Raw genomic sequence first — 23,399 nt, 5'->3', positions numbered from 1 at the left:
ATATGTCCAATTTGCAATGTTAGTAGTAAATGACGTTTTGTGTTTGACTTTTAAATTATTAGTTTTAACAATAGTTTAGTTTTTCCATCAATTGTATTTCCAATTAAGAACAATATGCATATTTTTATTAGAAAGAAGTAATAAATATAAGCGAAATAAAATTGGAGATATCAGCATTTGCATGTAACTATTTAACTTGTCTTATATTATGATAATGCAATCATTGTGTCAATTTAGTTCATTTTATCAAATGACATGAATTATTTTTTTTTTGTCAATTATCTATTAAAACTATAATTTTTTTTTAGGTTTGATTATTGCATAGAAGAGATAGTAAAATTACGTAAAAATACTGAACTCATCGGAACACTGTACCACGGAAAAGACATTCCACAGAATGACGTGAAGGTGAAATGCCACGACAAGATTTTCGCAATCGAAACTGTAATTCCGCTTGCCGATAGAACAGAAGAATATGAGAAGTTGATGGTGACACCGACTGACAAACGTAAAATATACATATATTATCCTACTTAATTAAAATTGATTGTTGAATATCTTAACACTTAACTTATATGTTTAACGAGGGTTGGTTGAGCATCACTTGTTTTAAAATTTGTGTTATTTAGTTTTATTTAAATATTGTTTCCTTGTTCATACATCATATTTTTATATGTCAAACTTCGAGGTGTGCATGTTTATGCCGGCTCTCATATCTAAACTCGCCTCGTCTGCTGCACAGCCATAAATCAAACCTTCCATGAATGTCGATCCGGTGTCGCATATGAAGACCGCATCTACCTAGCGACAGTCGCACGTAACTAAATATAACGTAAATTATAATAGAAAATATACTTTTTCCCCTTGAATTTAGGATGATTTGTTATATAAATAACCAATTATTTGTAATTAGATGATTAAAATTTTGAATTAATATACCTAGTTATACTATAATTTGTTTTCATGTTAACTAGGTGCTGCTCCTTTGGCGTGCACAAAATGTCGGGACAATACGGAAGTCCCTTGCAGAGAATGCGGCTGCTACGTCTGCGCTGGGAAAAATTCACCCGAAGAGGTCTAAATATAATTTTTTTCTATTTTATTTCTTTTAAGATCCGTCATAAATCATGCACACTAAACTTTGTCAGTCATACGTATTTGTTTTCATTGAAATAAGATACAATTTACAGATGGTGTTGGTTAGTTTTTAAAATTCAATGAAAACAAATACGTATGACTAACAAAGTTTAATGTGCAGTTTTTATGGCGGATCTTAACAGCCTACGTCCACCCTTCGCTACTGGATGACAGTCTATGTTCAAGCAACATTCACACATTACATCTGCCTTAGAAGAGTCAAGATATTCCTTCCTCTAGAAGAAAATCAGATTTTGGTATCCGAGAAACCCGCTAAATACTTTGTTCTGCAAGGCCAGATTTAGGTAAAACTAAGAATATTGGCGATAGGGATTCTAAGCGCTTGGCCACAGTGACGGGCCGGCAGCGGAACGGCAACGGCGTGTACAACTCAAACATAATATAACCTTGTGTTATATGCCCAAAAAAAGACACAGTCTACGAACATTTCACACACGGTTATATGTTTGAGTTGCGCACGTTGCTGCTGCGCCGCCGCCCGCCAGACCGCTACGTTCTAGCACTTAGAGGTACCGCATGTTGCTTGTATTGTCCAATCGAGCAATTGTAGAAGAATATTTGATCTGGAATTCTGCCATATGCTCTGTTGAACATACGAGGGTGGGTCAATAATTCCTTAGAAAAAAGCATTAAAACAGTTTTTATTTTTGTATTTTTTTTTTATTTCTCAACATAATCTCCTTGGAGCTCAATACACTTGGTTAGACGTTTCTCAATTTTTTTTAAACCGTCAGAAAAATAAGTTTTCGGAAGGTCCTCAAAATAAGCATTTGTCCGATCGATGACTTCTTCATTTGAAAAAAAACGTTGTCCACTTAGCCATTTTTTTAAGTTTGGGAAAAGGAAAAAGTCACTGGGGGCTAAATCTGGCGAATACGGTGGGTGGTCGACCAATTTAAACTTCAATTCTTCAATTTTAGCCATTGATCGTAAGCATGTGTGAACACGGGCATTGTCCTGATGAAAGAGGATTTTTTTCCTGTTTAAATGAGGCCGTTTTTCTTCAATTTCGTTTTTTAGCTGGTCCAATAAAGATGCATAATAATCCCCTGTTATTGTTTTTCCTTTTTCCAAATAGTCAACGAAAATAATTTCACGTGCATCCCAAAATACAGTAGCCATAACCTTACCAGCTGATTTTACGGTTTTCGCCTTCTTTGGACATGGTTTGTCTTCGCAATCCACTGCTTTGACTGTTCTTTCGTCTCGGGAGTATAGTGGTGTATCCATGTTTCATCTACAGTCACAAAGCGACGAAAAAATTCATCCGGATTGCGTTGCATGAGCGACAACAGGGCTTTAGAGGCCACCACCCTATTGCGTTTATTGTCGACTGTGAGCAAACGCGGCACCCATCTTGCAGAAATATTTTTCATGCCCAATTTGTCATGTAAAATAGAAATGACGCTACCTTTTGAGATCCCTGTAACCTCAATTATCTCACTCAACTTTAATCTTCGGTCACTTAACACCATATCGTGGATTTTATTGATCATTTCTGGTGTAGTCACCTCTACAGGACGTCCTGAGCGTGGTTCATCCTTTGTTGATGTACGACCACGTTTAAATTCATTTAACCAGTTATAAATAGTTGCAAGTGAAGGAGCAGATATGCCGTGAACTAAATCCAACTCATTTTTTATTTCCTTTGCTGTTAACCCTTTTATATTAAAATGTTAATAACAGCTCTAAACTCAATTTTCTCCATTTTCCATTTTTCCATTTTCCACAAGCAAATTTTTTTTTTAAATGTACGAGAAACACACAACAACCCGACCAATCTGATTGAAACTTCGCAGCATACTGAATCGGTAGTGCCGCTGCATGAAAACAAACCGCTTACAGTACTAGTCGCGCCACCTGTCGGCTTTTCTAAGGACTTATTGACCCACCCTCGTATTATGAATTAGTGACATTTATAATAAAGGAACTAAGCATCACATCATGTTTTTACTGCATGGTTCATTGTGAACATTGAACTGATACTTACTGCTATGATATACCGTTTTTAGACTGTCCTGTGTGATGAATGCAACATGGGCTACCACATGACATGCCTGCAGCCTGCTATGGAATGCCTCCCCTCTGACGAGTGGTACTGCCCCGACTGCAAGAGAGACCCTGACTCAGTGGTTGCTCCCGGTGCCAAGAAGCAAGCCAAGAAACCCAACCAAGGGAAGTCGTCCAGGGACTGGGGTCGAGGGATGGCTTGCGTTGGTTTGTATATATTTGTTCATCCTTTATTTTCATGTTTCAATAAGATTAAGCAATAAGCAATATTATCAGTTAACACAGTGTGGGGTGGGGTTCTGGATAACTGTAATAACCCTTCATTTGCCCCCAGAGTGACAGCTCTCCAATTTGTGTCTAAAAAACAGGCATCTTCGTAGCCAGAATGTTCCGTTATAAGACAGTACGGCAAATACAATATAATAAACAATTGTACTTAATACAAATAAATATAAACATTGAAATCTTGCTGCTTGATTAATTGAGATTGCATTGTTGAAAATTCTCCATTATGTATTTTTTGTGCGTGTTATGTTAATTTTTAAGTAATCATGCTTAAAAAAGAGAATCTTATTTAAAAAAGCAACACTGTGTTTCGCAATCAAAATTGTTGCCATTTTTTTAAATTTCGATTGCTTGATAATAATTATTAACATATATTTTCTTCATTGGACACTGGACACTAATTACACGAAAATAAAATAATATGATAGGCGCGCCATTTTTATGTTTAATTTTCACAGGTTTTTATAAGATTATTTATGTATACATGCTTTTTATATTGTTTTGGATTATGAAGATGAAATATCTTGTATCGCGCGAGAAGCATAATGTTTGTGATCGATGTATGTGTTTAATATAACTTATTTGATGTCAGAGGTATTAAATAATGCAACAAGCTTTATTAGCAAAAAAGGTCTGAAATTATATTAGTGTGAAATTAAACTCAGGTATAATTAATTATTGGGACATACTGTTTTTGTCCAATGGTGCATGTTGAAACCTGTCAACATTTATTATTGTTCTTTTTAGTCCATGTCCGCTCCTTACGTGAGGCATATGTACACAACGTGGCGCCTCCAATAATCCTTATTACTTGCGAGTCTTCTTGCGTCTTCCTACGGTACGCTATCGCTCCATAGCCAGGAAGCATCCGTATCATGATGTGACAGACAAATCTTGCATTGCAGATTGCATTTTCACTTTAAGTTTGACGAAATGCTGCATGGTTCACATTCTAATGGCATTGTCCCATCAGGGATGCCATATCAGTGGATACCAGAAAACCTGGACTGGAATGAGGCTGTAAAGAACATGTGCCAAAGTATGTGGATAGATTTCCACCATAGGGCATCCATAGAAAAGGGGAAATGGAGTAAGTCAATTCTACCATCCCCACGGTTGGTGCCCTGGTTTGTAGATTTTCCTTTGAAGAGAAATGAGCTTAAAGTTCTTTAACAGAATTGGAGTGAGGACCTGCTCGGCGGATCCCCTTCTAGAAGAGAAGAGGCGATATGACAGCGAGTCGCAGTCAAAGCCTCGGTAAAATCATAAAAAAAAATAACATTGTTAAATATGTACCTACAAACTGATACCACTAAATATGCATTTCAATCGATATTGATTATATTACATTTTTATCGTTTCTGATTGTAAACAATCAAAGGGCAAGCTCAAGTACACGCTAAATGCCCTATTCCAACACCTCTATATCAACTCAGCAGTGCGAAGATTGTTCTTATAACAATATATAGTATAATATATTTAAGTACATTGCAAAATTTTATTGTTACGTTATTATAGGAAAAACACAAACATGTTCAATGCCAGCCAATCATTTTGGACCGATTCCTGGGATAGAAGTCGGAATGGCATGGAGATTCAGAATTCAGGTACTGTTTTTGGAATTCACGTTTGTTGCTGCATGTTTAATGTACAGTAAAACCTCATTAATAAGAACACGGATAATTCGAAATTCGCCTTAAATTGAAATTTTCACGTAAAAAAGTCCCTTGAACATTATTTTCATATAAAACCATACCTTTAATTCGAATTTCGTAATTGCCTAATTGCGTAAAAGTCCTGGCATATAAAAATATTCAATAAATCGTAATAAAGTACACTATTTCATGAGCGAGTCATTGAAAATTGTGACAGACTTTTTTTTAAAACATCATAAATTGCTTATTTTATAAAGGTATTTTATGACCCATTAACACATCAGTGGCACAACTCCACTCCACTCGAAAAACAATAACTCACAATATTATGTTTCAGGGCTGTAGGTATTCAATTATTGATTTTTTATTGGATTTCCACATAGTTTTACTAGAGAACCAATCCCAAACAATTGTGTTGGAAAATTGGAAAAATAAAAAATATTTCATATTTTTTTATAATTCTAGCTCAACACATGGTGGTAAATACTTGTTAACTTCAATGAATGGATTAGTGATGCATGGTATTTGCGCAGATTTTAATTTGAAAGAATTGTGTTGGAGATTTGGTAGGCAGGCACATCTATGATCGTAAACGAAATTAATGAAAATCAAATATAATTTTATTTTTTCAAAATTTTAGTATTTTTCCCCCATACATTTTATATTCGAAATTTTTTTGATTTTCTGTATCGTGGAATTCGTATTAACGAGGTTTTATTGTATTTTCTTTTAAAACACTACAGAATATACAAAAGTTTTAATAATGTGTTGTTATGTTCAAAATGAACATAACTAACATTCATACTCTGGCAACCCCGACGAATATTTATGGTCACGTCATGGAGCGTACGCCATTGCACAGATGTCGCTGATAGAATTTCCGGCCGCAACGGACGTCGCGAGGTGTGAAAGAAGCAACGACGCTTTTTGATTCTGTCTGTCATCCAGTATAGTCGTGCTCTGCTTTGGTTTTACCCAACATTTATAATGGACGTCACTTAAAGCAGCACAATTGCAGCCGCAGTGCTTGAGGCCTCTGTGTCGTTCCAAGTTTGGTATTTTAAAACTATTATTATTTGATTCACTTATCTTCCAATGTTTCTTTTAAAACTTAGCTGCTTGCCTTTATTATAGTATTTCCTTAATAACCTTTTAATATAATATTCTTGTTTTTGCTATAATATAGTTTCGGTCAAGTACATAAATTGCTCTTTCATTTATTATTCCCCCTTTCTTCCTCACTGCTATATAATTATAATCTTTCACGGTATCAAGACCGTGTGGCGTCCAGGACTTTAATAAGTACATCTTTTAACCATAGATTGCACGTGCCTTCAGCCGTGTAATGCCTTCTTGTTTTCTAATTTAATTTTTACAGTTGTCAGTTGCGAGGTTACGGAAGTAATTATTGTTCAGCTTGAAAAGGATGCAGGTAACCCATGGCCCTTGCTTATGTCTCATGCTCTCTTTAACTTTACACTCTATATTCCATCCTATCTAGAGACTCTTTTCTCTTTTATTTTGTAGTTGTGACGATAAGGATCACAACTACAAAATACTAATATATCAGTGTACTTTTGTCTGACAAATATACGTGCTTTCTTTTCAGCTATCAGAATCTGGAGTCCATCGACCGCCAGTCTCCGGAATACATGGCAGAGATGTGGAAGGCGCTTACAGCATTGTTCTTTCAGGTTAAGATACATCTTATTTGAATACTTTTCGTAAGCCAGCTAAATTGTCAGTCACAGATTACGCCTGTCATCAAAAAATTATAAATGATTTTGTGTTTTCATCAACAGGCGGTTATGAAGATGATGTGGACCATGGATTTGAATTCACTTACACGGGCAGTGGGGGACGTGATCTCTCGGGGAATAAGAGAACCGCTGATCAATCTAGTGACCAGACACTCACCAGGGAAAATAAGTATGTGTGTTTGATTAGTTCGGTTTTTTTTCATTTGCGTTGGCTTTACAATCCTCAGGTTTTAGCGTCCTTCAGGAAATATTACTATTCCTTGTCTCTAATTCAAGACATTTTTATCTCAGTGGGAGCCATGTCAAATAAATCTCAGCACAAAAGTGTGACCTTAGTAAAAATGAACTTTATCTACCTAATTATTCAATGTAGCCTTACCAACTTCACTCCAGCTTAACTTTCATAATAATTAGGCTTCATGTTTATTGATAAAGGTTTTCTATGTTTTTGGTGTCAGTAAAATATAATGTCACCGCTCGGAGCCACCTGCACTGCCACTTGAACTTATGTCGGCCTTTGAAAATGCTCCAAAATATTATGTTATGCGATTTTGTTTTATGGTTTTTTTACTGCCTCGGATAAACCGAAATTTATTGATTTCCTAATTGCTTTTATGGGATTTGGTGCTCACCATGTTATGAAAACTATCAAATTTCAAAACAATCCATTTGAGTAACACTAGACCAATTAATATTTTCTTTGAACAGTGGCATGCTTGACTAAAAAACTTTTTATCTTATAAAGTCATACTGAAAAATATTCTAAATAACCTAATGCTGCCACTGCTAACATGTGATAAATGATAATGATAAGTGGTAGGTAGGTAGGTAGGACCTTATAAAACACAGGTGCCGAAAAATGTCTATAAAAATCTAATTATGATGCAAAATAAAACCAACTAGCGAAAAATATCGGTAACGTATTCAACTATGATGCCAGCTAAGAAATAAACCACTCAATGGTAGTGCCAGTGAAAGAATGACATCTTTGTGATAACTATACAGGCGGCTCTGATCGGATACGGCGGCACCGACTATGAGTGGCCACGCGGCTCCGATCGGAGCCGGTGGCAGCGAACCTGTTGAACTCATTTGACACTGAATCAAATGAATATTTCAAAAAATCAAATTATTATCCATTACTTACTCAAGCTGGCTCTACAGACCATTCGGGTCCAAGGCTATACAACTGTCCTCCAGGTTCTCTATCCTGAGCTCTTTCTCTCCAGTTAGTCACACCCAGCCTCTCTGTGTCCCCCTTGACGTTATCCGCTATCTCCTTTTGGAGCGGTTCAGGGATCGAGTGCCTACAGGAGTTTCTTAATAAACTATGGTGAGCTTTAGATCCATTGCATCTAACAACATGAATAGCCCATCTGAGTCTTCGCACCCTCAAGACATTGACTATATTGGATTTAAATAAAATTGTTCACAGAGCTCAGTATTCATACAGATGCGCCACCTTTGGTTTTCTTTTATAGTCCAAGTATTTTTCGGAGAACTATATTATTATTACAACTATTTCAGAGCCCTGGCAAGAAATTGTGCTGTGAAGGAAGTGAAGGAGGAAGGCGCAGATGCTGGTGGCAAATGGAGGGATGGGAAACCAGTCCGTGTCGTCCGATCTTACAAGATGCTCAAGCATTTCCCCGAATATGCACCTCAAGAGGGAATAAGGTATGTATTTACAATGTAATTTTACTGATTTAAAAACAACAAAATATAACTATGCAGACACAAACACTATTGTGTTGTTGTGACTTGCAATGTATTTCTCATACTGTTTGTTACTGCGCCAAATACGTGTGACTTGCTGTGGTAGTGGGTCCGTAAATAGTGCAGTTACCGATCACCGGTCATTGCGTATGCACCATTGGCCCCACATCTTGAAGCGCCGCCCCAGGCTAGGATCTTTGGCAGGGCCCCCTACCTATCGCTAAGGATAAATGCAGTGTGACGCTCTACAGTCCATAGTACAGCCAAAATGATGATGGCCATAATATGATGTACGCGGTAAAAATAATGTGTATATTTAATGTTTTTTTTTTTTGTATATTTGAATACATATACCTACCTATCCAATTGAATTATGGAGTTGTCGAGAATCGATACACAATTAAAAATTGTATCGTACAACCATATAATTTTAAATAATAACATTATGGAAGGAAGCTAGCGCCACAGTCGGACTTTTTTTGCTATTAAAGCAAATTCAAAAAAGGACTAAATATGTATATGTGACCATGGCCCCCACGACTTGAAGCGTAAGTCGCTAAGGTTAAGGGCAGTGATGCTTTAGAGCAGTGTTTCCCAATTTCTACATGAGGATTAATATTCAAGTACATCAATCATATCACATCAAATTGCAACGTGCAACCATATATTTAAAATATTTAATAGTCGTGAAGTAAAGTAGCGCCCCGCAGGTGATTTTTTTTTACTATTAGAGTAAATTTGCGATGTGTGTTAATCTCACTTAGCTGGTCGACTCTCCACGTTGGGCCCCTCCTATGCCCGGGCCCGTAGGCTAGAGCCCTGTCAGTCCCCACCTTGACCTTGACCTGTAGAAGCTTCTGAGTTGACGATTTTCTTTATTTTGTATATTATTTGATGAATATGTTTTAATTCCAGATATGATGGGATTTACAAGATTGTGAAATACTACCAGGAGACAGGGAAGTCTGGCTTCAAAGTCTGGAAGTATCTTGTCAGACGAGACGATCCAAATCCTGCTCCATGGGAAGAGGGTGGAAAGACTTTCCCTATTGTGGTAATGTATAATTTCTTATCATTTTACAATCTTCTTTATGTAGCGTGCCTGATTCAAGCATCATTTTCTTGAATCTGGTGGAGTATTTCATAGCACTGAATAGCTCCTCGAACGTATAAATTCCAGTTCAATGTCTTGTGTTGCAAAGCCAGGATAGGCATTTTCATTATCATACTTGCTTTGTCCTATCGCACTCCAGTCTTGGTAGTATAGAACAAGGACGTGGTTCCGCAACTTTTCTCGGTTCAACGCCATGCATCTTTTATTACGTTATAATCCATGGGACGGGACTAATTGTGGGAGTGTTGTATTCTCTCAGCAACTCAAGCGTTTGTGACACGGTTGTATCGGTATATCTATAGAATTCGGCTTAGACATTGATTCTACACTATTACAATTAGATGCAGATATTTAGGCTGTACGCAGATGACAACCATTTGACATTGTGGCAATTTTGAACATGGGGATTTGGGGGTCCCACGCACACATCATTCTGGAAAAGAATCATGTTTCTCTGGAATGTGCAGTGAAGTGAAGCATTCATTTTTGTACTTCACATTCGTCACGGCTGGGTGTACTGTTATCCTACTTACTGTCCCTCACTGATTATCTTACTGTGCTTCTAAACCTGCTGTGCTGTGAAACCAATCGTCTCAAATGGTCTTATGCAATAGTTTTAATTTAATTTTGTTGTTTTCACAGTACCCTCCCGGCTATCTGGAAGCGGAGGCAGAAAAAAAAGCACAGAAAGAGCGTGAAAAGTTGAAAAAGAACCCTTCGTCAACAGTGAGCACTCCCACGAGGGTATTGCGGGAGAGCAACGGCACCACTGACGAGTCGGAGAGCAGTACAAAGGCGGATACACACCACAACAAGAAGAGGAGAAGGTCTAAGAAAGAGGCCGACAGTTCACCGCCTGTCAAGAAAATGAGGACCAGGTCATCGATAGGACAGGATTCCAAAGATGAGAACAAACCTAAACCAAAAGCCAAGACTTCTACGCCCAAACAGATTAAAAGTTTGTATTTTTAATATAAATATAATGAAACTGGAGATGTATCATTCCAACTGTTGCCTTCCATAGGATTTAAAGTGAAGTATGATAGTATCAACAATGTTTCTTTTTCTACAGTGATAGAGCCTAAATATTATATGAAACTGAAACAAAGTATTCCATGTATATTAATTTTCACACAAACTGAGTAATGTTTTTTAAAAGTTTAGAAGGTTACATACAAAAATGCCATTGATTACGATTGGGAAGCATCTTTGGATAAAACCTTCCAGTATAAAATAAAAAGTGAATACTCTTGTATAGTCTGACAAAAAGAAATCGGCGATAAAATGAAGTCACTGTAGTCGCATATAGAAGACTTCTCAGTGACGTACCTGTCATGGCGGCAACGCGCACATGGCAGGCGTGCTTAAATAATGTATCAACTCTCTTTATAGATGCGAATCCTTTTCTTTTTCGCAATAAAATAAAAGTTTACTAATAATAATTCTAACATCACTCCTGATCGTTTTAGAGATATTTTTTTTATAAAAAGCTTCAAATTACATAAATTGATAGATCCGTTTATCATGTGAGCGTAAAATGAAATGATAAATTTGGGGGCGTTCCTCATTTGAAAACGTAAGTGCGATTAGCTGCACTGGAGGGGATTGTTAGTTCACAGTTTTAACACGTGTATGAGAAGTTCTTGTTTGACAATAACGTTAATACACATTTATACACATTTACACCTGCGCATCCATTCTATACACAAGACTGCTATCCGCAGCTATCGAGGGTAGTTTTTCATAAGTCTGTATCGAAGTATTATAATTGTTACAATAAGTTTGCCATCTAAACAGTCAAAAAACTGTCTATTGCTCTAATATTTAGCACACCCAAGTGACGTGTTCTTAAAATATAGCAGTTATTGTAATAAATACAACACACTTATTGTAATTGTCATAATAAGTGCTAATACTTCGATACAAGACTACCTTCGATAGCTGCCGATAGGAGTCTTGTGTATAGAATAGATGCGCAGGTAGAGTACCATGTTTCCCAACCTTTTTTATATCGAGTAAGCAGTATATTGATTGTACCTTAACCCGATCGCCGCGGATGGGACATATGTTGTTTTTTACATAAGCTCTGATACTGGGCGGATGTCGCAACTGTTGATATCGAAAATTGAAATGTCGGTAAAGTAGGAAATACTTCACGCATAGTATTGATTGTTGTATTGAAAGATGCTCTGATTCGTGTTCGTACCGCCATATCAATAACTTTGTCAAAAATATGTTGTTTTAATTTCATAAACATCGATCTTTCGAACCCCCTCGATCTATTGAGATTCGCCGGTACGATTGCATCAGTTCAAATCTACGCGGTATTTTTCGCGGCTGCGCAGTAGGTATACAAAATATATTTCATTCGAGTTGAGTGTGCACCGAGTATTTACCGTGTAAAGTTGAATTCACCGCGATTTTTACATCATGTGCGGGAATACGAAAAAGACAACCAAAAAACGAAAAGAAATTTGTCGTAATATTTCTAAAAATGTACTTGAACTTGTGTTCTGGATTATGTCATTTATTACTCATGTGTCTCCCCAATTGTTTCAAAGTCATAAATCGAGCTCATTATTGAAAGTCATAAATATTTAGTAAAGATGCGTCCACACGGAATGAAAAAATATATATTATTATATTTTAGAGGATTGCAAGTTTTACCAATAAATTACGAATTACTATGAAGGAATATATAAAACGTATAAATTTTTGATAAAAAAACACACGGGTATGTATACAATATAATATAAAATATAAATCATGGAATATAGACTTTTCAACTATATTACATATTGTCTTCGCGTACAATTTAATGCTTGTAAATTTTTAAAACCTTACCCAAAAAAAAGTTTTTATAGCACTTGGAAAAATTTACGCAATTTAAAAAATAAATATTGTTTTTTTTACAAAACATAAAATGACAATCACTAACATAACAAAATGCTCAATAAAACTGAAAAGTAATCTACAAAATCCAAGTTTCACTAAAAAAAAAATAACAAAAAAATTATTATAATATTTTCAACCAGTGTGGACTCACCTTTAACGCTTAAATTAGAATGGCCCATAAAACATGTAAAATGCTGACACAGTCTATGCCACGAAATAAAACTGGGGACTAACATCCAATTTTAATGGATTTGTCATCAATAAAACTTACACTAATTAACAATAATTCATAAGTCACCAATAAAAGCTATTATTTTCAATAATTTTTATGGCATTTTTAAGTGTTTTTAACACGCGTAAAATAAAATTAGTCAGTGATTAATTGTCTTCATTGGCGCACTTGTTTTGAAGTCGAGTGGTATGTCATCGAAAATGGCAACAGAGTTTATCGGAACAAAGCAATACAGTAGTTTTGTTAAAGTAAACACAGCTAAATTCAACACTTCACACAACATGTGTTTTAGTGTGGCACTTGGATCCTTATGTATCTAGGCATGATAACAGTTGTAGCCACAATTTTTAACTGCCGTATTTATTATTATACAGCGAAGAATAACATTTCGAAAAACCGACCGCGGACAGTACATCTTTTGTATGGAAACTTTACGCGCCGATCGGGTTAAGAATTTATTAAACATCGTCTACACAAACTCTTACTCGAGTGGAATATATCAATATCTGAAGCACCCACAGTTATTGTTGTTCCAATAGGCATCGCCAATGACAGGTTATTTATGCTCCTTGGAAGACATAAATAACAACAAATGGTGCATTCGAATTCTTTGATCAGAGACACAGATCCGAGTGCGAAAATTATAAGTTGAAGCGTCATGGCCTCCGTTGTGGCGCTGCGATATATTATGAAAGGATTGTCAGTATTGTAGTTCTCGAAACGGCCACGCTTCACGTTAAACTTCCCGCAGTCTAACAAAAATTGTTGAGTCATTATTATTGTCACCTAAATTGTGTTTTTTTTTTGGATTTGTTTTAATAGACAAGAGTGAATCGAAATCTCCTTCCAAGTCAACGAATCCGTTCACTATGGCTGCGAGCAGCAAAAAGTCCAAGCTATCAAACGGGGCTGCTGATACACCGAATGGAAACCTTGAACCTGATGTACTGTCTAAGGAAGATAAGGAGGCGATCAGAAGTGATGTACTTAATAAAAAACTCTGGGATGAGTGCTTGGAGGCATTGGAAAAAGAAGGAAAACAGGTACATATGCATCGTTTATCTTTCTATCTCGAACCTGTTTCGTTTTCTGCAACTTTTTAAGTTTATGAAGGGTTTACATAAAAACACTTTTCTCAACTGTTGAGCAATTCTCACCATTAATAATATGTCAAAACTGCTTTGCCAAAAGGGTTTACAGTGACAGTTTCAATAAGAATAAACTGGTTTGTATCTATGGGGTTTAATTGTAATGTTCCCACAGAATATTTTCTAAAAAAATAATGAGTTTCTTTGTTGTCGGCCACATTTTCTGTAACCGGCTCTTCTCCAGACCGTGGCCAACTATACTCAGTCCGCGGTACTAAATTGAAAGTTCCGATGATAGTGTTGGTTTACAGTAAATAAAGATTTTCGATTGTGTATTTCATTCATATTAATTACTATTTAAGGTATTGCATTAGAAGTATACGCAATAACAATAACAAACACTAACCTAAAAATTCACAATTTCGTGCCGTAGCCTGACTATAGAGGGACTTGCTCCAGATGATTCACATCAATATTATATAACTCATAATAATTTTAAATATAAATATAATAGAAAATTATGTGATTGTTATTTTTAACAAGGAGAAAAATCTAAAACATAAATATCATCATCAGGGGCGCGACTACCCGGTGTGGGTCCTGGCCTCCTCCAACAGCTCCCTCCACCTGTCCCTATCCAGTGTGGCCGCTTTCCAATTTGGTACCCCCAGAATACGGCAGTCACTGGCAGCTCCATCTAACCAGCGAATCTTTGGCCTCCCTCTTCTTCTACGTCCTATTTGATTGCTGGACATCACTCTCTTTGCCGGTTCATTGTCATTCATACGGTGCACATGACCTAGCCATCGCAGTCTCCCAATCTTAATTAATTAAACATAAATGGTATAATATTAATACTATCGACCGAGGGTACTTGATGGAATTTGAATTTAAATTTGAATGGATTTAATTAATTACAATTTTACACCTATTGATTGTGCTATTAGCGAGTGGTTATCTAATGATCTATTATTTAGGGTTTTGACGATTTATACACCTATTGAATGTATTAGTAATTATTTGGGTTTTTTTACATACGTTTTTATTAGGTCGTATTCTTATTTGTCCGGTGGTTGTTTATCTGGTACAAATCTTGCAATCGATTTTTAACTAACTTCCCGACTAGCTAGACATTCGAAACTTTTAGAATGTATCAGAACACGATGCCAATGCATTCTTTTAATACTTTTAGCCATCTTCAAGTAGAATTGAATTCATTTTCAGTTAATTCTGTTTTGTATGAAAAGTTATTTCGACACCATTATTGGTTGCTAGGGGTTTGGGGTCTAGCAACTAAATTATTAATATATACGTGCGTTACTATGGAAATCAATATGACATGTCAAAATGACATTTCAGTATTATTTCTATCAAGTACAAATTTTTTTGATCGTTTAAGCTAGTTAAGTCAAGTTTATATGATTCAACAGAAAATTTAAAAACATTGTTTATAAAAAGTTCTTTTTATCTTGTAATTATTATTATTGTGATCCTTGACTTAATAGGGTGATAAAGTTTTTACTTACTTTATTGTTTTTGTTTATTGTATAGGTTATCAGTGTGTATTTACCATTGGTGAGTGCGTATGTGCCTGAAGATTCCGAAAGGCGAAACCCGGGTCGCAAAAAATGACTCAATTAGAATGGTACAAAACTTAAATGCATCAGAATATAAATAGGTATATTCATTAAGTAGGTAATAGTAAACTTGGCGTAGGAATGCGAAATAAGCGATTAATCGGAGTTTGATTCCGAAGTGTAACAATGTATTTTACTTGGTACTGCGAAATTTGATCTTAAGCATTCCATTGCTTCGATTATTGTGTCTATTGATAATCGTTGTCATTGTGTGCTGTATCCGTTGAAATACAGTATAACCCCTATTTTACGTTTTTTAAGGGACTGAAGAAAAAAAACCTAATTGGAGGGAAAATGTAAAAGGGGGGTATTGAAAAAAAGAATATTTAAATTTTATGTTTCTAAAAAAATAACGTTTTATTAAAAAACAACATTCAATTTAAATTTTTATTGAAATTTTTTTTATTTTTTATTAAAAAAAATCATGTAAGTATATTAGTTTGTTGCATTTTTTTTTTTTGATATGTAATTCTCTTTCGAGACTATATAAACATTTAAAAGTGTCATCTTGAATATCAGCAAAGCTTGTAAAGTAGGTTTTTAAACCCTCGATGAACCTCATTGCTTCTTCTTTTGTTGGAATATCAACCTCTTCAATCATTGTCAAGCGCGCATAACTCGCATATTTTGAATATTTCCGACGTAAATCGCGGGAAAGAAAAATGTAAATGCGGGTATTAAATGTACTGAAATACATCGGGACTGAAAAAATTACACGCAATTGCCGGGAAAACGTGAATTCCGGGCACGTAAAAACGAGGTTATACTGTATTGAAATGTTGTTTTTGTAGAAAATAGCAACACGGCATTATTTGATTTTGCACTACATAATATTATACCATTGCTTACAATCAAGTCAAAAATGATGATTTATGAGAAAACACAGATGAAAGTGCGTAAATAATTAATTTCAAAGATGACTTTACTTTTGGCTTTTAAAAATAAGGGTGCGTCTTATAATCAATGTGTTACGGTATTGTCTTATTTTATTTGTTTTTTTGTTTCAGGGTTTGATAAACAAAATGACGACACACTTCTTGTGCATCATTTGCCAAGAGATCGCTGCTAATCCAGTCACCACATCTTGCAGTCACAACTTCTGCATGGTAAACAACCAATTGCATGAATATTTTTTTTATTCAATTTGAATATATACAAGGTTTAAGAATGTTTGGTTCTTAACACTATACGGTCTGCGAATTTTCGCGAAGAACCTACGCCAATATCCGGTATTTTTTAATGAAAATCAACAAATTTCGATCGCGAAGTTAAAAATGATATAACTTTTGAACCTATTGATATATTTCAATAAAATTTTCAGAAAATACTTAAAATATATCAATGCATCAAATTGTGTCATTTATTTAACACTTGTCAACCTCTGGCCCGCGTTCCATAAAGGTAAAGTATATAATTTGTAAATTTTCGTAAATTGTTTATTATATGTTATTAGATTAGTTCAATTTGTTAAATATAATGTAAAGGAAACAGCCTATTGATATAAAGCAATCACAATATATTATTTTTTAATTAAAAAATGTAATAAAATATTCAAATACAAAATGTTTTACACCGCTATAGAATACGTATCAATTCATTTTTAGCGCTACTACTCATATCTCTGATTATCAAATATAATAAAATAACAAAGACTTCACACAAACTGTGAAGTGTTTAAAAATAAATGCACATTCATTCCCGAACAAACACTAATCTGATTTATTGGTTTTATGGCTGAGGCAGTGCAGTGGCGTGCATATTTTCGAGTAAATTCAAATAAATAAAATGCACGCATATACATTCCCACCTTTATTACAATTTGGTATTATTGTAGGAATCGAGACAATCCAATAACAGTGCAGAGGCGTGCGTAAAAAATTCATATAACAAAATCTATGAGCAATAGAATTGTAAAACAAACATCTACATTCCACAAAAATATTTGAATCAACACTCAATCTTATGGATAATACCTTTAGATAACTGGCTAGGCACGAAATAATTATTATCACACTAAAGCTGAAATTATTTGAAATAGTTTATAAAACTATGAATGTAAAATGAACTAACAACTAATACACTTTTTTTAAAATTATACGAAGAAAACCAATTACCAATATGTAGATGTAGAGGTACTTTACACTCTTTGGACATGTAAATAGTTTCTTTTCGAAGTTTATGTGAGGAACACACTTTACACTTTCTTCTTAAACGTTTATTAGTTGCGGAAATCCACGGAAATATTTGATTGTGATTGAAAATTACACTAAAATCTCCGATATCTTCAGTCACTGGGAATATCTGACATACAATCCGCATAGTTTTCCTCTGTTTAAAAACGAATGGTCCTCCATTTTAAAAAGTTTTTTTGGAGATAAAACTAATAAAAAATATATATCCTAGCTGAAATATACTTAGATTAATTATTTTTTCAATGAAATTAGTGCAATATAAATAATAATAGCTATTATTTATGCAGTTACACAAGCAATAATCTCCCGAAAAAAGCGAACGAAAATGACAACGCGATACAAGTTCACATTTATAACTATTCTCATTTTCAAGTTAAGATTTCTATCATGGATGATGAAGCATGGTGGGTGGATGTTTCATGGGTAATAAACCATTAATGACAAATTATCAAATAGGATGCAATTTCATAGCGAAAAATCGCGTTCATTTAAAAAAAAAGAATGCACGTTCATAAATGGGTGACTACCACTGAAAAGGGTCGACAATTAAATTTCGAAGTTGAAGTGACGACACTGGAATATAACATTGAGTGTTTATTACCGTTTTTGTTTACGTCTCGTGATTCAGCCGTCTAGAAATGGGCTTGTAACTAATAAAAAAAATGGTATAGGTACAAAAAAAATACTGAATGGTATTACGTCCGCCATCTCTGTAAAAACCCCGAAATATTTTTTTTCCATCATGCTTTTACTTCTTGCACATGTCATTCAACCATCTGTCGATAGATCTTGCAACCGAATATTAAATTTCATATTTATTTTTCACAGTAAAGATATGCCTATGTGAGGACGCCACGTAGGCGTCACCGGATCGTAACGTTCGGCTTGCAAAGGACGCTAATGTGGCGTGACCGGACCGTAAAGTGTTAATAATAAGAATATATAATTTTGAAAAACCTCTGAAATTTACATATGTATTAGAAAGAATCAGAAAAAAAGTGATGTTAAAAAAAGTGATGTTAAAAACCTAAATAAAATTTGTGAATCGAAAAATAAATTGTTACACATATTTCTGTCTACACAGAACAGATTAATAAATAGAAATGTAAGAGTCATCGCCATGAACCAAGATCTTGCAGCAGGGTACTTTAATGATAGTCACACCATAAAACATAAGTACAACAAAGCATGTTGACTGCCCTCAATATTGAATGCGTGTTACATTTAAGTGATAAGCTTTAATGCATATTATTATCATACAGACATTGAAACTATTGAAAATAACATATTATTTAACACATGTTTAAGTCTATCCCATATTTTTCCACACTCGACATCTGTAACATGTTATAACACACCCAATAGGGTAAGCCGGTTTCTATTATTTTTGTGTTCCCTGTCTGTCTATATTCCCACATAGGAACACACCAGGGAACTCAGAAAAAATGGGAACTCAAATACCTAACGGGTAAGGAGTAGCAGGTAACCAATCCCGAGTAAGGAATAAACCGGGATAAACTTAAACACGTGTCAAGAATACATTATATGTAGAATACTGACAACTGCTCTTGGTTTATGCATTCACACTCATAATATTGGTGTATTACACACACTATTGCACGTGCATAATGCGTATTTCATTTTCATAGGACACTCACACATTCAAAACCCGGTATGAAAATGTAGCGTATTGAATAATATAGAATATCGGAATTCTATTTATTATCTGTTCTGTGGAACACACCCAAAGTTTTTTGTGCACATGCAACATAAAATTGAAGGGAACATTGCTTTCATATAATTATTTCTTTTATATATTATTTCTATTTTAATTTTTAGAGCTGCTTGAAATTGGCATTCAAAAGTACTGAGAGTCAGGGTTGCCCGCACTGCAGGACAGACCTATCAAAAGAAGAATTGACCAACAATGACAACTTGAAGTCGGTCCTGAGAGCTGTGCTGCCAGGCTACGACGTTCGGAAGAAATAATAATTACTTTCATTATTTAAGACATGGCGATTATTTGCTGAATTAAGTATTACATGTTGTGTTCTGAAGAAAGAGGGTTTTACAAATAGTTCTGTGATGATTTAGATTGTAATTAACGCATATGTTTAAATCTCACCTCGCTATCTTCATAATATTGTTTGTATGAAATGCATTACATTTTTTAGTAGACTCACTGAATTATTTAAATTCCTCTATAAGGGAAATTAATTTAAAATATACGGGTTAATTCTTGACTGTTGATTCTTATTTTATAATTTCTAAGGGCCAGGTGAAGCTAGACCTACATGCGTGAAACTTGGTAGCTCCACTTGATGGCAAAATTGTGAAATGCAAGTGAAAGCTGTCAAAATGATCGAGTATGTCATACACAAAGAAGAGTATTTAATTTACACATTTGAAACAAGAAAATTGTATTGAGTTGATTATTGATGAAAAAGCATTCTATCATAAATAGATAATATTTTAAATGTGAATGATGGCCAGTGAAGGCATGTTTAACATAGTGTTGTCATTGAAATATGCTAAGAATGCAAGCAGCACTGTATTCTCGGTGTATGAATTAAACCTCTGATTATTACACAACCGTTATGCCCCGTTTACTCATGCATGGATTTACTGCTGACTGTACGTATTATCGCAATCATCACAAAAATGTATTGCATCACAATAATGCATGTGTAAACGTATTATCGTGCAAATTGCAGGATTGCATGAATTTTCACATGACAATTGGAGTGTGCGATATCTGAGCATGCGCAGTAGAACGATAGTGGCGAAACTGTCAGTAAAAAAACGAACTACACCGCGCAGACTCATTTTGATGTTAACTGATTTTCACAACCTGTCGAATAGTACCATAACATCGCGTCTCGCTTACTCTTGAAGAATGAGATGGGCGAGACAGTCAGCACTTTTATGTGTAAACAGTTATTTTCGCGATAGTTTAAAATACACACTATTGTTATCCATGCACGTGTACAGGAGCTATTACGCTGTGAATTTATAATTTTGTATTCAATTTATATTGTACAGTTGACATAATTTTGTTTTTGCGTATCAATTAAAAGTTAATAGAAAATTGGAATTTTAAAGATTGCAGCACTTTCACAAGCACAAATTAGCATAAATTTTAGTATTGTGTATCTATTCACAGTTAAGTTATCTCAATGGCAACATTTATGCATCTGGCCCTAAGACACGCATATGTAAATATATGGTGCTACAAAATTAAACGCTTTGGTAAAAAATTGGCAGTGCTACCATACAAGGGAAAGCGATTTACTGTCACGTTTGTTAAGGCGAATTCTTTGCCTCAATTTACGATCAAATGTGACTTCAACGCCATCTAAAGGCATCTACAGGCATCTACCATGAATTTCTAAAAATGTGTTACTAAAAACTTTCGTCGATCGCAACCAGATGGCAATAAAATATAAAATAAAATATTGTGTGTCGCCACATTTTAAAAATTATAAGCTTGATAAAAATGCATTTAAATTTATTATATATTTACTTACCTATGTAAAAATATTTACAATTAATATTTCCACATAAAATATTTACAATTCTAACATGTCGATTTGATTTAAAGTGTTTATGATTTTTACATTTTGTTTACCGTAGTTATTTTTACAGTGGCAATACAAGGGTATCCTGTCCAGTCAGTGAACCAGATTTTTTTACGTTGTCAATACGAATTAATATAAATATTTTTCTACAGTAAAATTCATTTATAGTAGTAAATGAACATTTAAGTACAAATGTTTATAAGATTGAGTTTAATCTTGTACAATTGACAATTACATCGAATTTCTACTAGAGGTGGAATAAAAGAATGATATGAAATGAATAGCAAAACAAATGCCATTCGAATTATTATTAAACAAAATAAGGAATATACAGTTGTACTTGGTTATTACTAGGAAGGTTGGACCGGCTGAATTTGCTCGTTATAAGCGGTACTCGTTATATCAGAGAATATGTATTTTTATTGTCGGCGAAAACAACAATTAGACACTTAACTAGTGTCATAAACGTAATCTGTCCCCGGCGGCATCCTGTCCGATCGGATTTTATTGCTTAGGGTCGAAATGTCTTTAAACGATCAACACATTACCAGTATTTCAGCTCGGTATATCCGATAAGTATCTCGTTATAACAGTGAATAAAAATGTATGGAGAAAATCATATACCAAATGTCAACGACTGTTTCCTCATTACATCCGAGATCTCGCTATGTCCGAGATTGTAATAACCGAGTTCGACTGTAGTTATAATTATGACAATGTCGATATTATATAGACATCCCAATTCATTTCGTTTCAACCATGTCCGATCCTAATGGGTTCATATGGGCCTCCACAGAGTGGACGGTTTGTATTAACTAACTAACTATATCTGAGATAAGGATAAAGTAAGACACGCAACGAATTGAATAAAAAAGAAGTTGGAGGTAAGAAAAAACGTAAATAAACATGCGAACAAATCTTGATAAGCAAACCCAAGGACAAAATAAGTGACAAATTAAAAAAAAAATTGTAAAACGTAAGAAAAAAATTTAGAATTTGAAGTAAGTGCACCACTGATTACATAATATTCTAAGAAAAAGACAGAACGTTATTTCTTTGAAAAAATCTAATGTCGATTTTAAAGAACAGTGCAAGATAAAATAAAAGATAGTTTTATTTATTTTACCTATAAATGTGTAAGTGAAATGGATTTGGAGATATAAAAAGAAACCTTATTGGCCCAGTGATTTCTAGGTAATTCCCTGAAGATCTCGAATAAATAATTAAAAATTATCAACACCTATACCATATTCCTAGGTATCTACTATGATTGAAAAGTAGATCTTAATTTTTTGTATTTATGATTGCTTCATAAAAAAACAATATTTACGACTTTATGATGTAGCAGATAAATGAGCAACTAAATAGTGATCCAAATATTATGAAAAGTTCAACTATCAAAGCATCACGGCATAAAATTAGTAATACCACGGTTATACACAATTTATTGTACCTACCTATTGTTATAATTTTCTTAGTTCATTTAATCGTTTTTAATTTAATTTATTTTCAAATTCACCTCTTATGTGTTCATTCACTGAATTGTTTACCCTATATTTTATGGAGAATAATAATAACTTCTATTTTCTACATACTAAATTATCAACCTCCACTTTTTGACAGGACGGCATACAGTTATATAGGCACGTAGATAATAATTTTAAGGCCGTAGACAGGAATGAACGTTTGATGGCCCAAATATAGTATAATAGTATGTATGTAATTAAAGTTTGGGTACAAGTCGGTTATACTGGATACAGCGGCAAAGACATTTTGAAAATAGCCTATATACTGGATTATTTGTTAGGATTACCTAATCTAACTTAAACTAACCCAAACTAACAAATAATCCAGTATATCGGCTATTTTCAAAATGTGTTTGCCGCTGTATCCAGGATAAACATATAGAACAAAAGTTAGTGAAGTGGAAGTTTGTCGAGGCTGTTTTGATCGGGTTAATTTGTCTTTGAATAATATTGTGACTAGAAATTTTAACAATTCTTATTATTTTTAACATTGTATATTGTTCATAATTTTCGCGACTACCACGTGAATAGACGATTTTTTTTTTACTTATAA

The 23,399-nt window shown here is 34.4% G+C and overlaps 1 protein-coding gene across 1 annotated transcript in view; it reads left to right on the top strand.

Moving 5' to 3' along the window:
* Positions 1–19,984, top strand: part of LOC147075273 (E3 ubiquitin-protein ligase UHRF1-like) — a 30,596-nt gene extending 10,612 nt beyond the window's left edge. The window contains exons 5-16 of the mRNA XM_085942923.1: positions 309–508; positions 975–1,075; positions 3,171–3,375; positions 4,972–5,060; positions 6,718–6,802; positions 6,911–7,037; positions 8,396–8,545; positions 9,500–9,638; positions 10,341–10,656; positions 13,648–13,868; positions 16,558–16,656; positions 19,582–19,984. Of these exons, the coding sequence (XP_085799049.1) occupies positions 309–508; positions 975–1,075; positions 3,171–3,375; positions 4,972–5,060; positions 6,718–6,802; positions 6,911–7,037; positions 8,396–8,545; positions 9,500–9,638; positions 10,341–10,656; positions 13,648–13,868; positions 16,558–16,656; positions 19,582–19,731 (1,882 nt within the window). The 3' untranslated portion in view covers positions 19,732–19,984. The remainder of the gene's footprint in view (positions 1–308; positions 509–974; positions 1,076–3,170; positions 3,376–4,971; positions 5,061–6,717; positions 6,803–6,910; positions 7,038–8,395; positions 8,546–9,499; positions 9,639–10,340; positions 10,657–13,647; positions 13,869–16,557; positions 16,657–19,581) is intronic.
* The last annotated feature ends 3,415 nt before the right edge of the window (positions 19,985–23,399 follow it).

This window comes from Rhyacophila brunnea, unplaced genomic scaffold (genome assembly GCF_057557595.1).
Source record: "Rhyacophila brunnea isolate RB1 unplaced genomic scaffold, BYU_Rbru_1.0 scaffold_15, whole genome shotgun sequence".
NCBI classification, from domain to species: Eukaryota; Metazoa; Arthropoda; class Insecta; order Trichoptera; family Rhyacophilidae; genus Rhyacophila; species Rhyacophila brunnea.
This window is presented reverse-complemented; position numbering and strand designations above follow the sequence as displayed.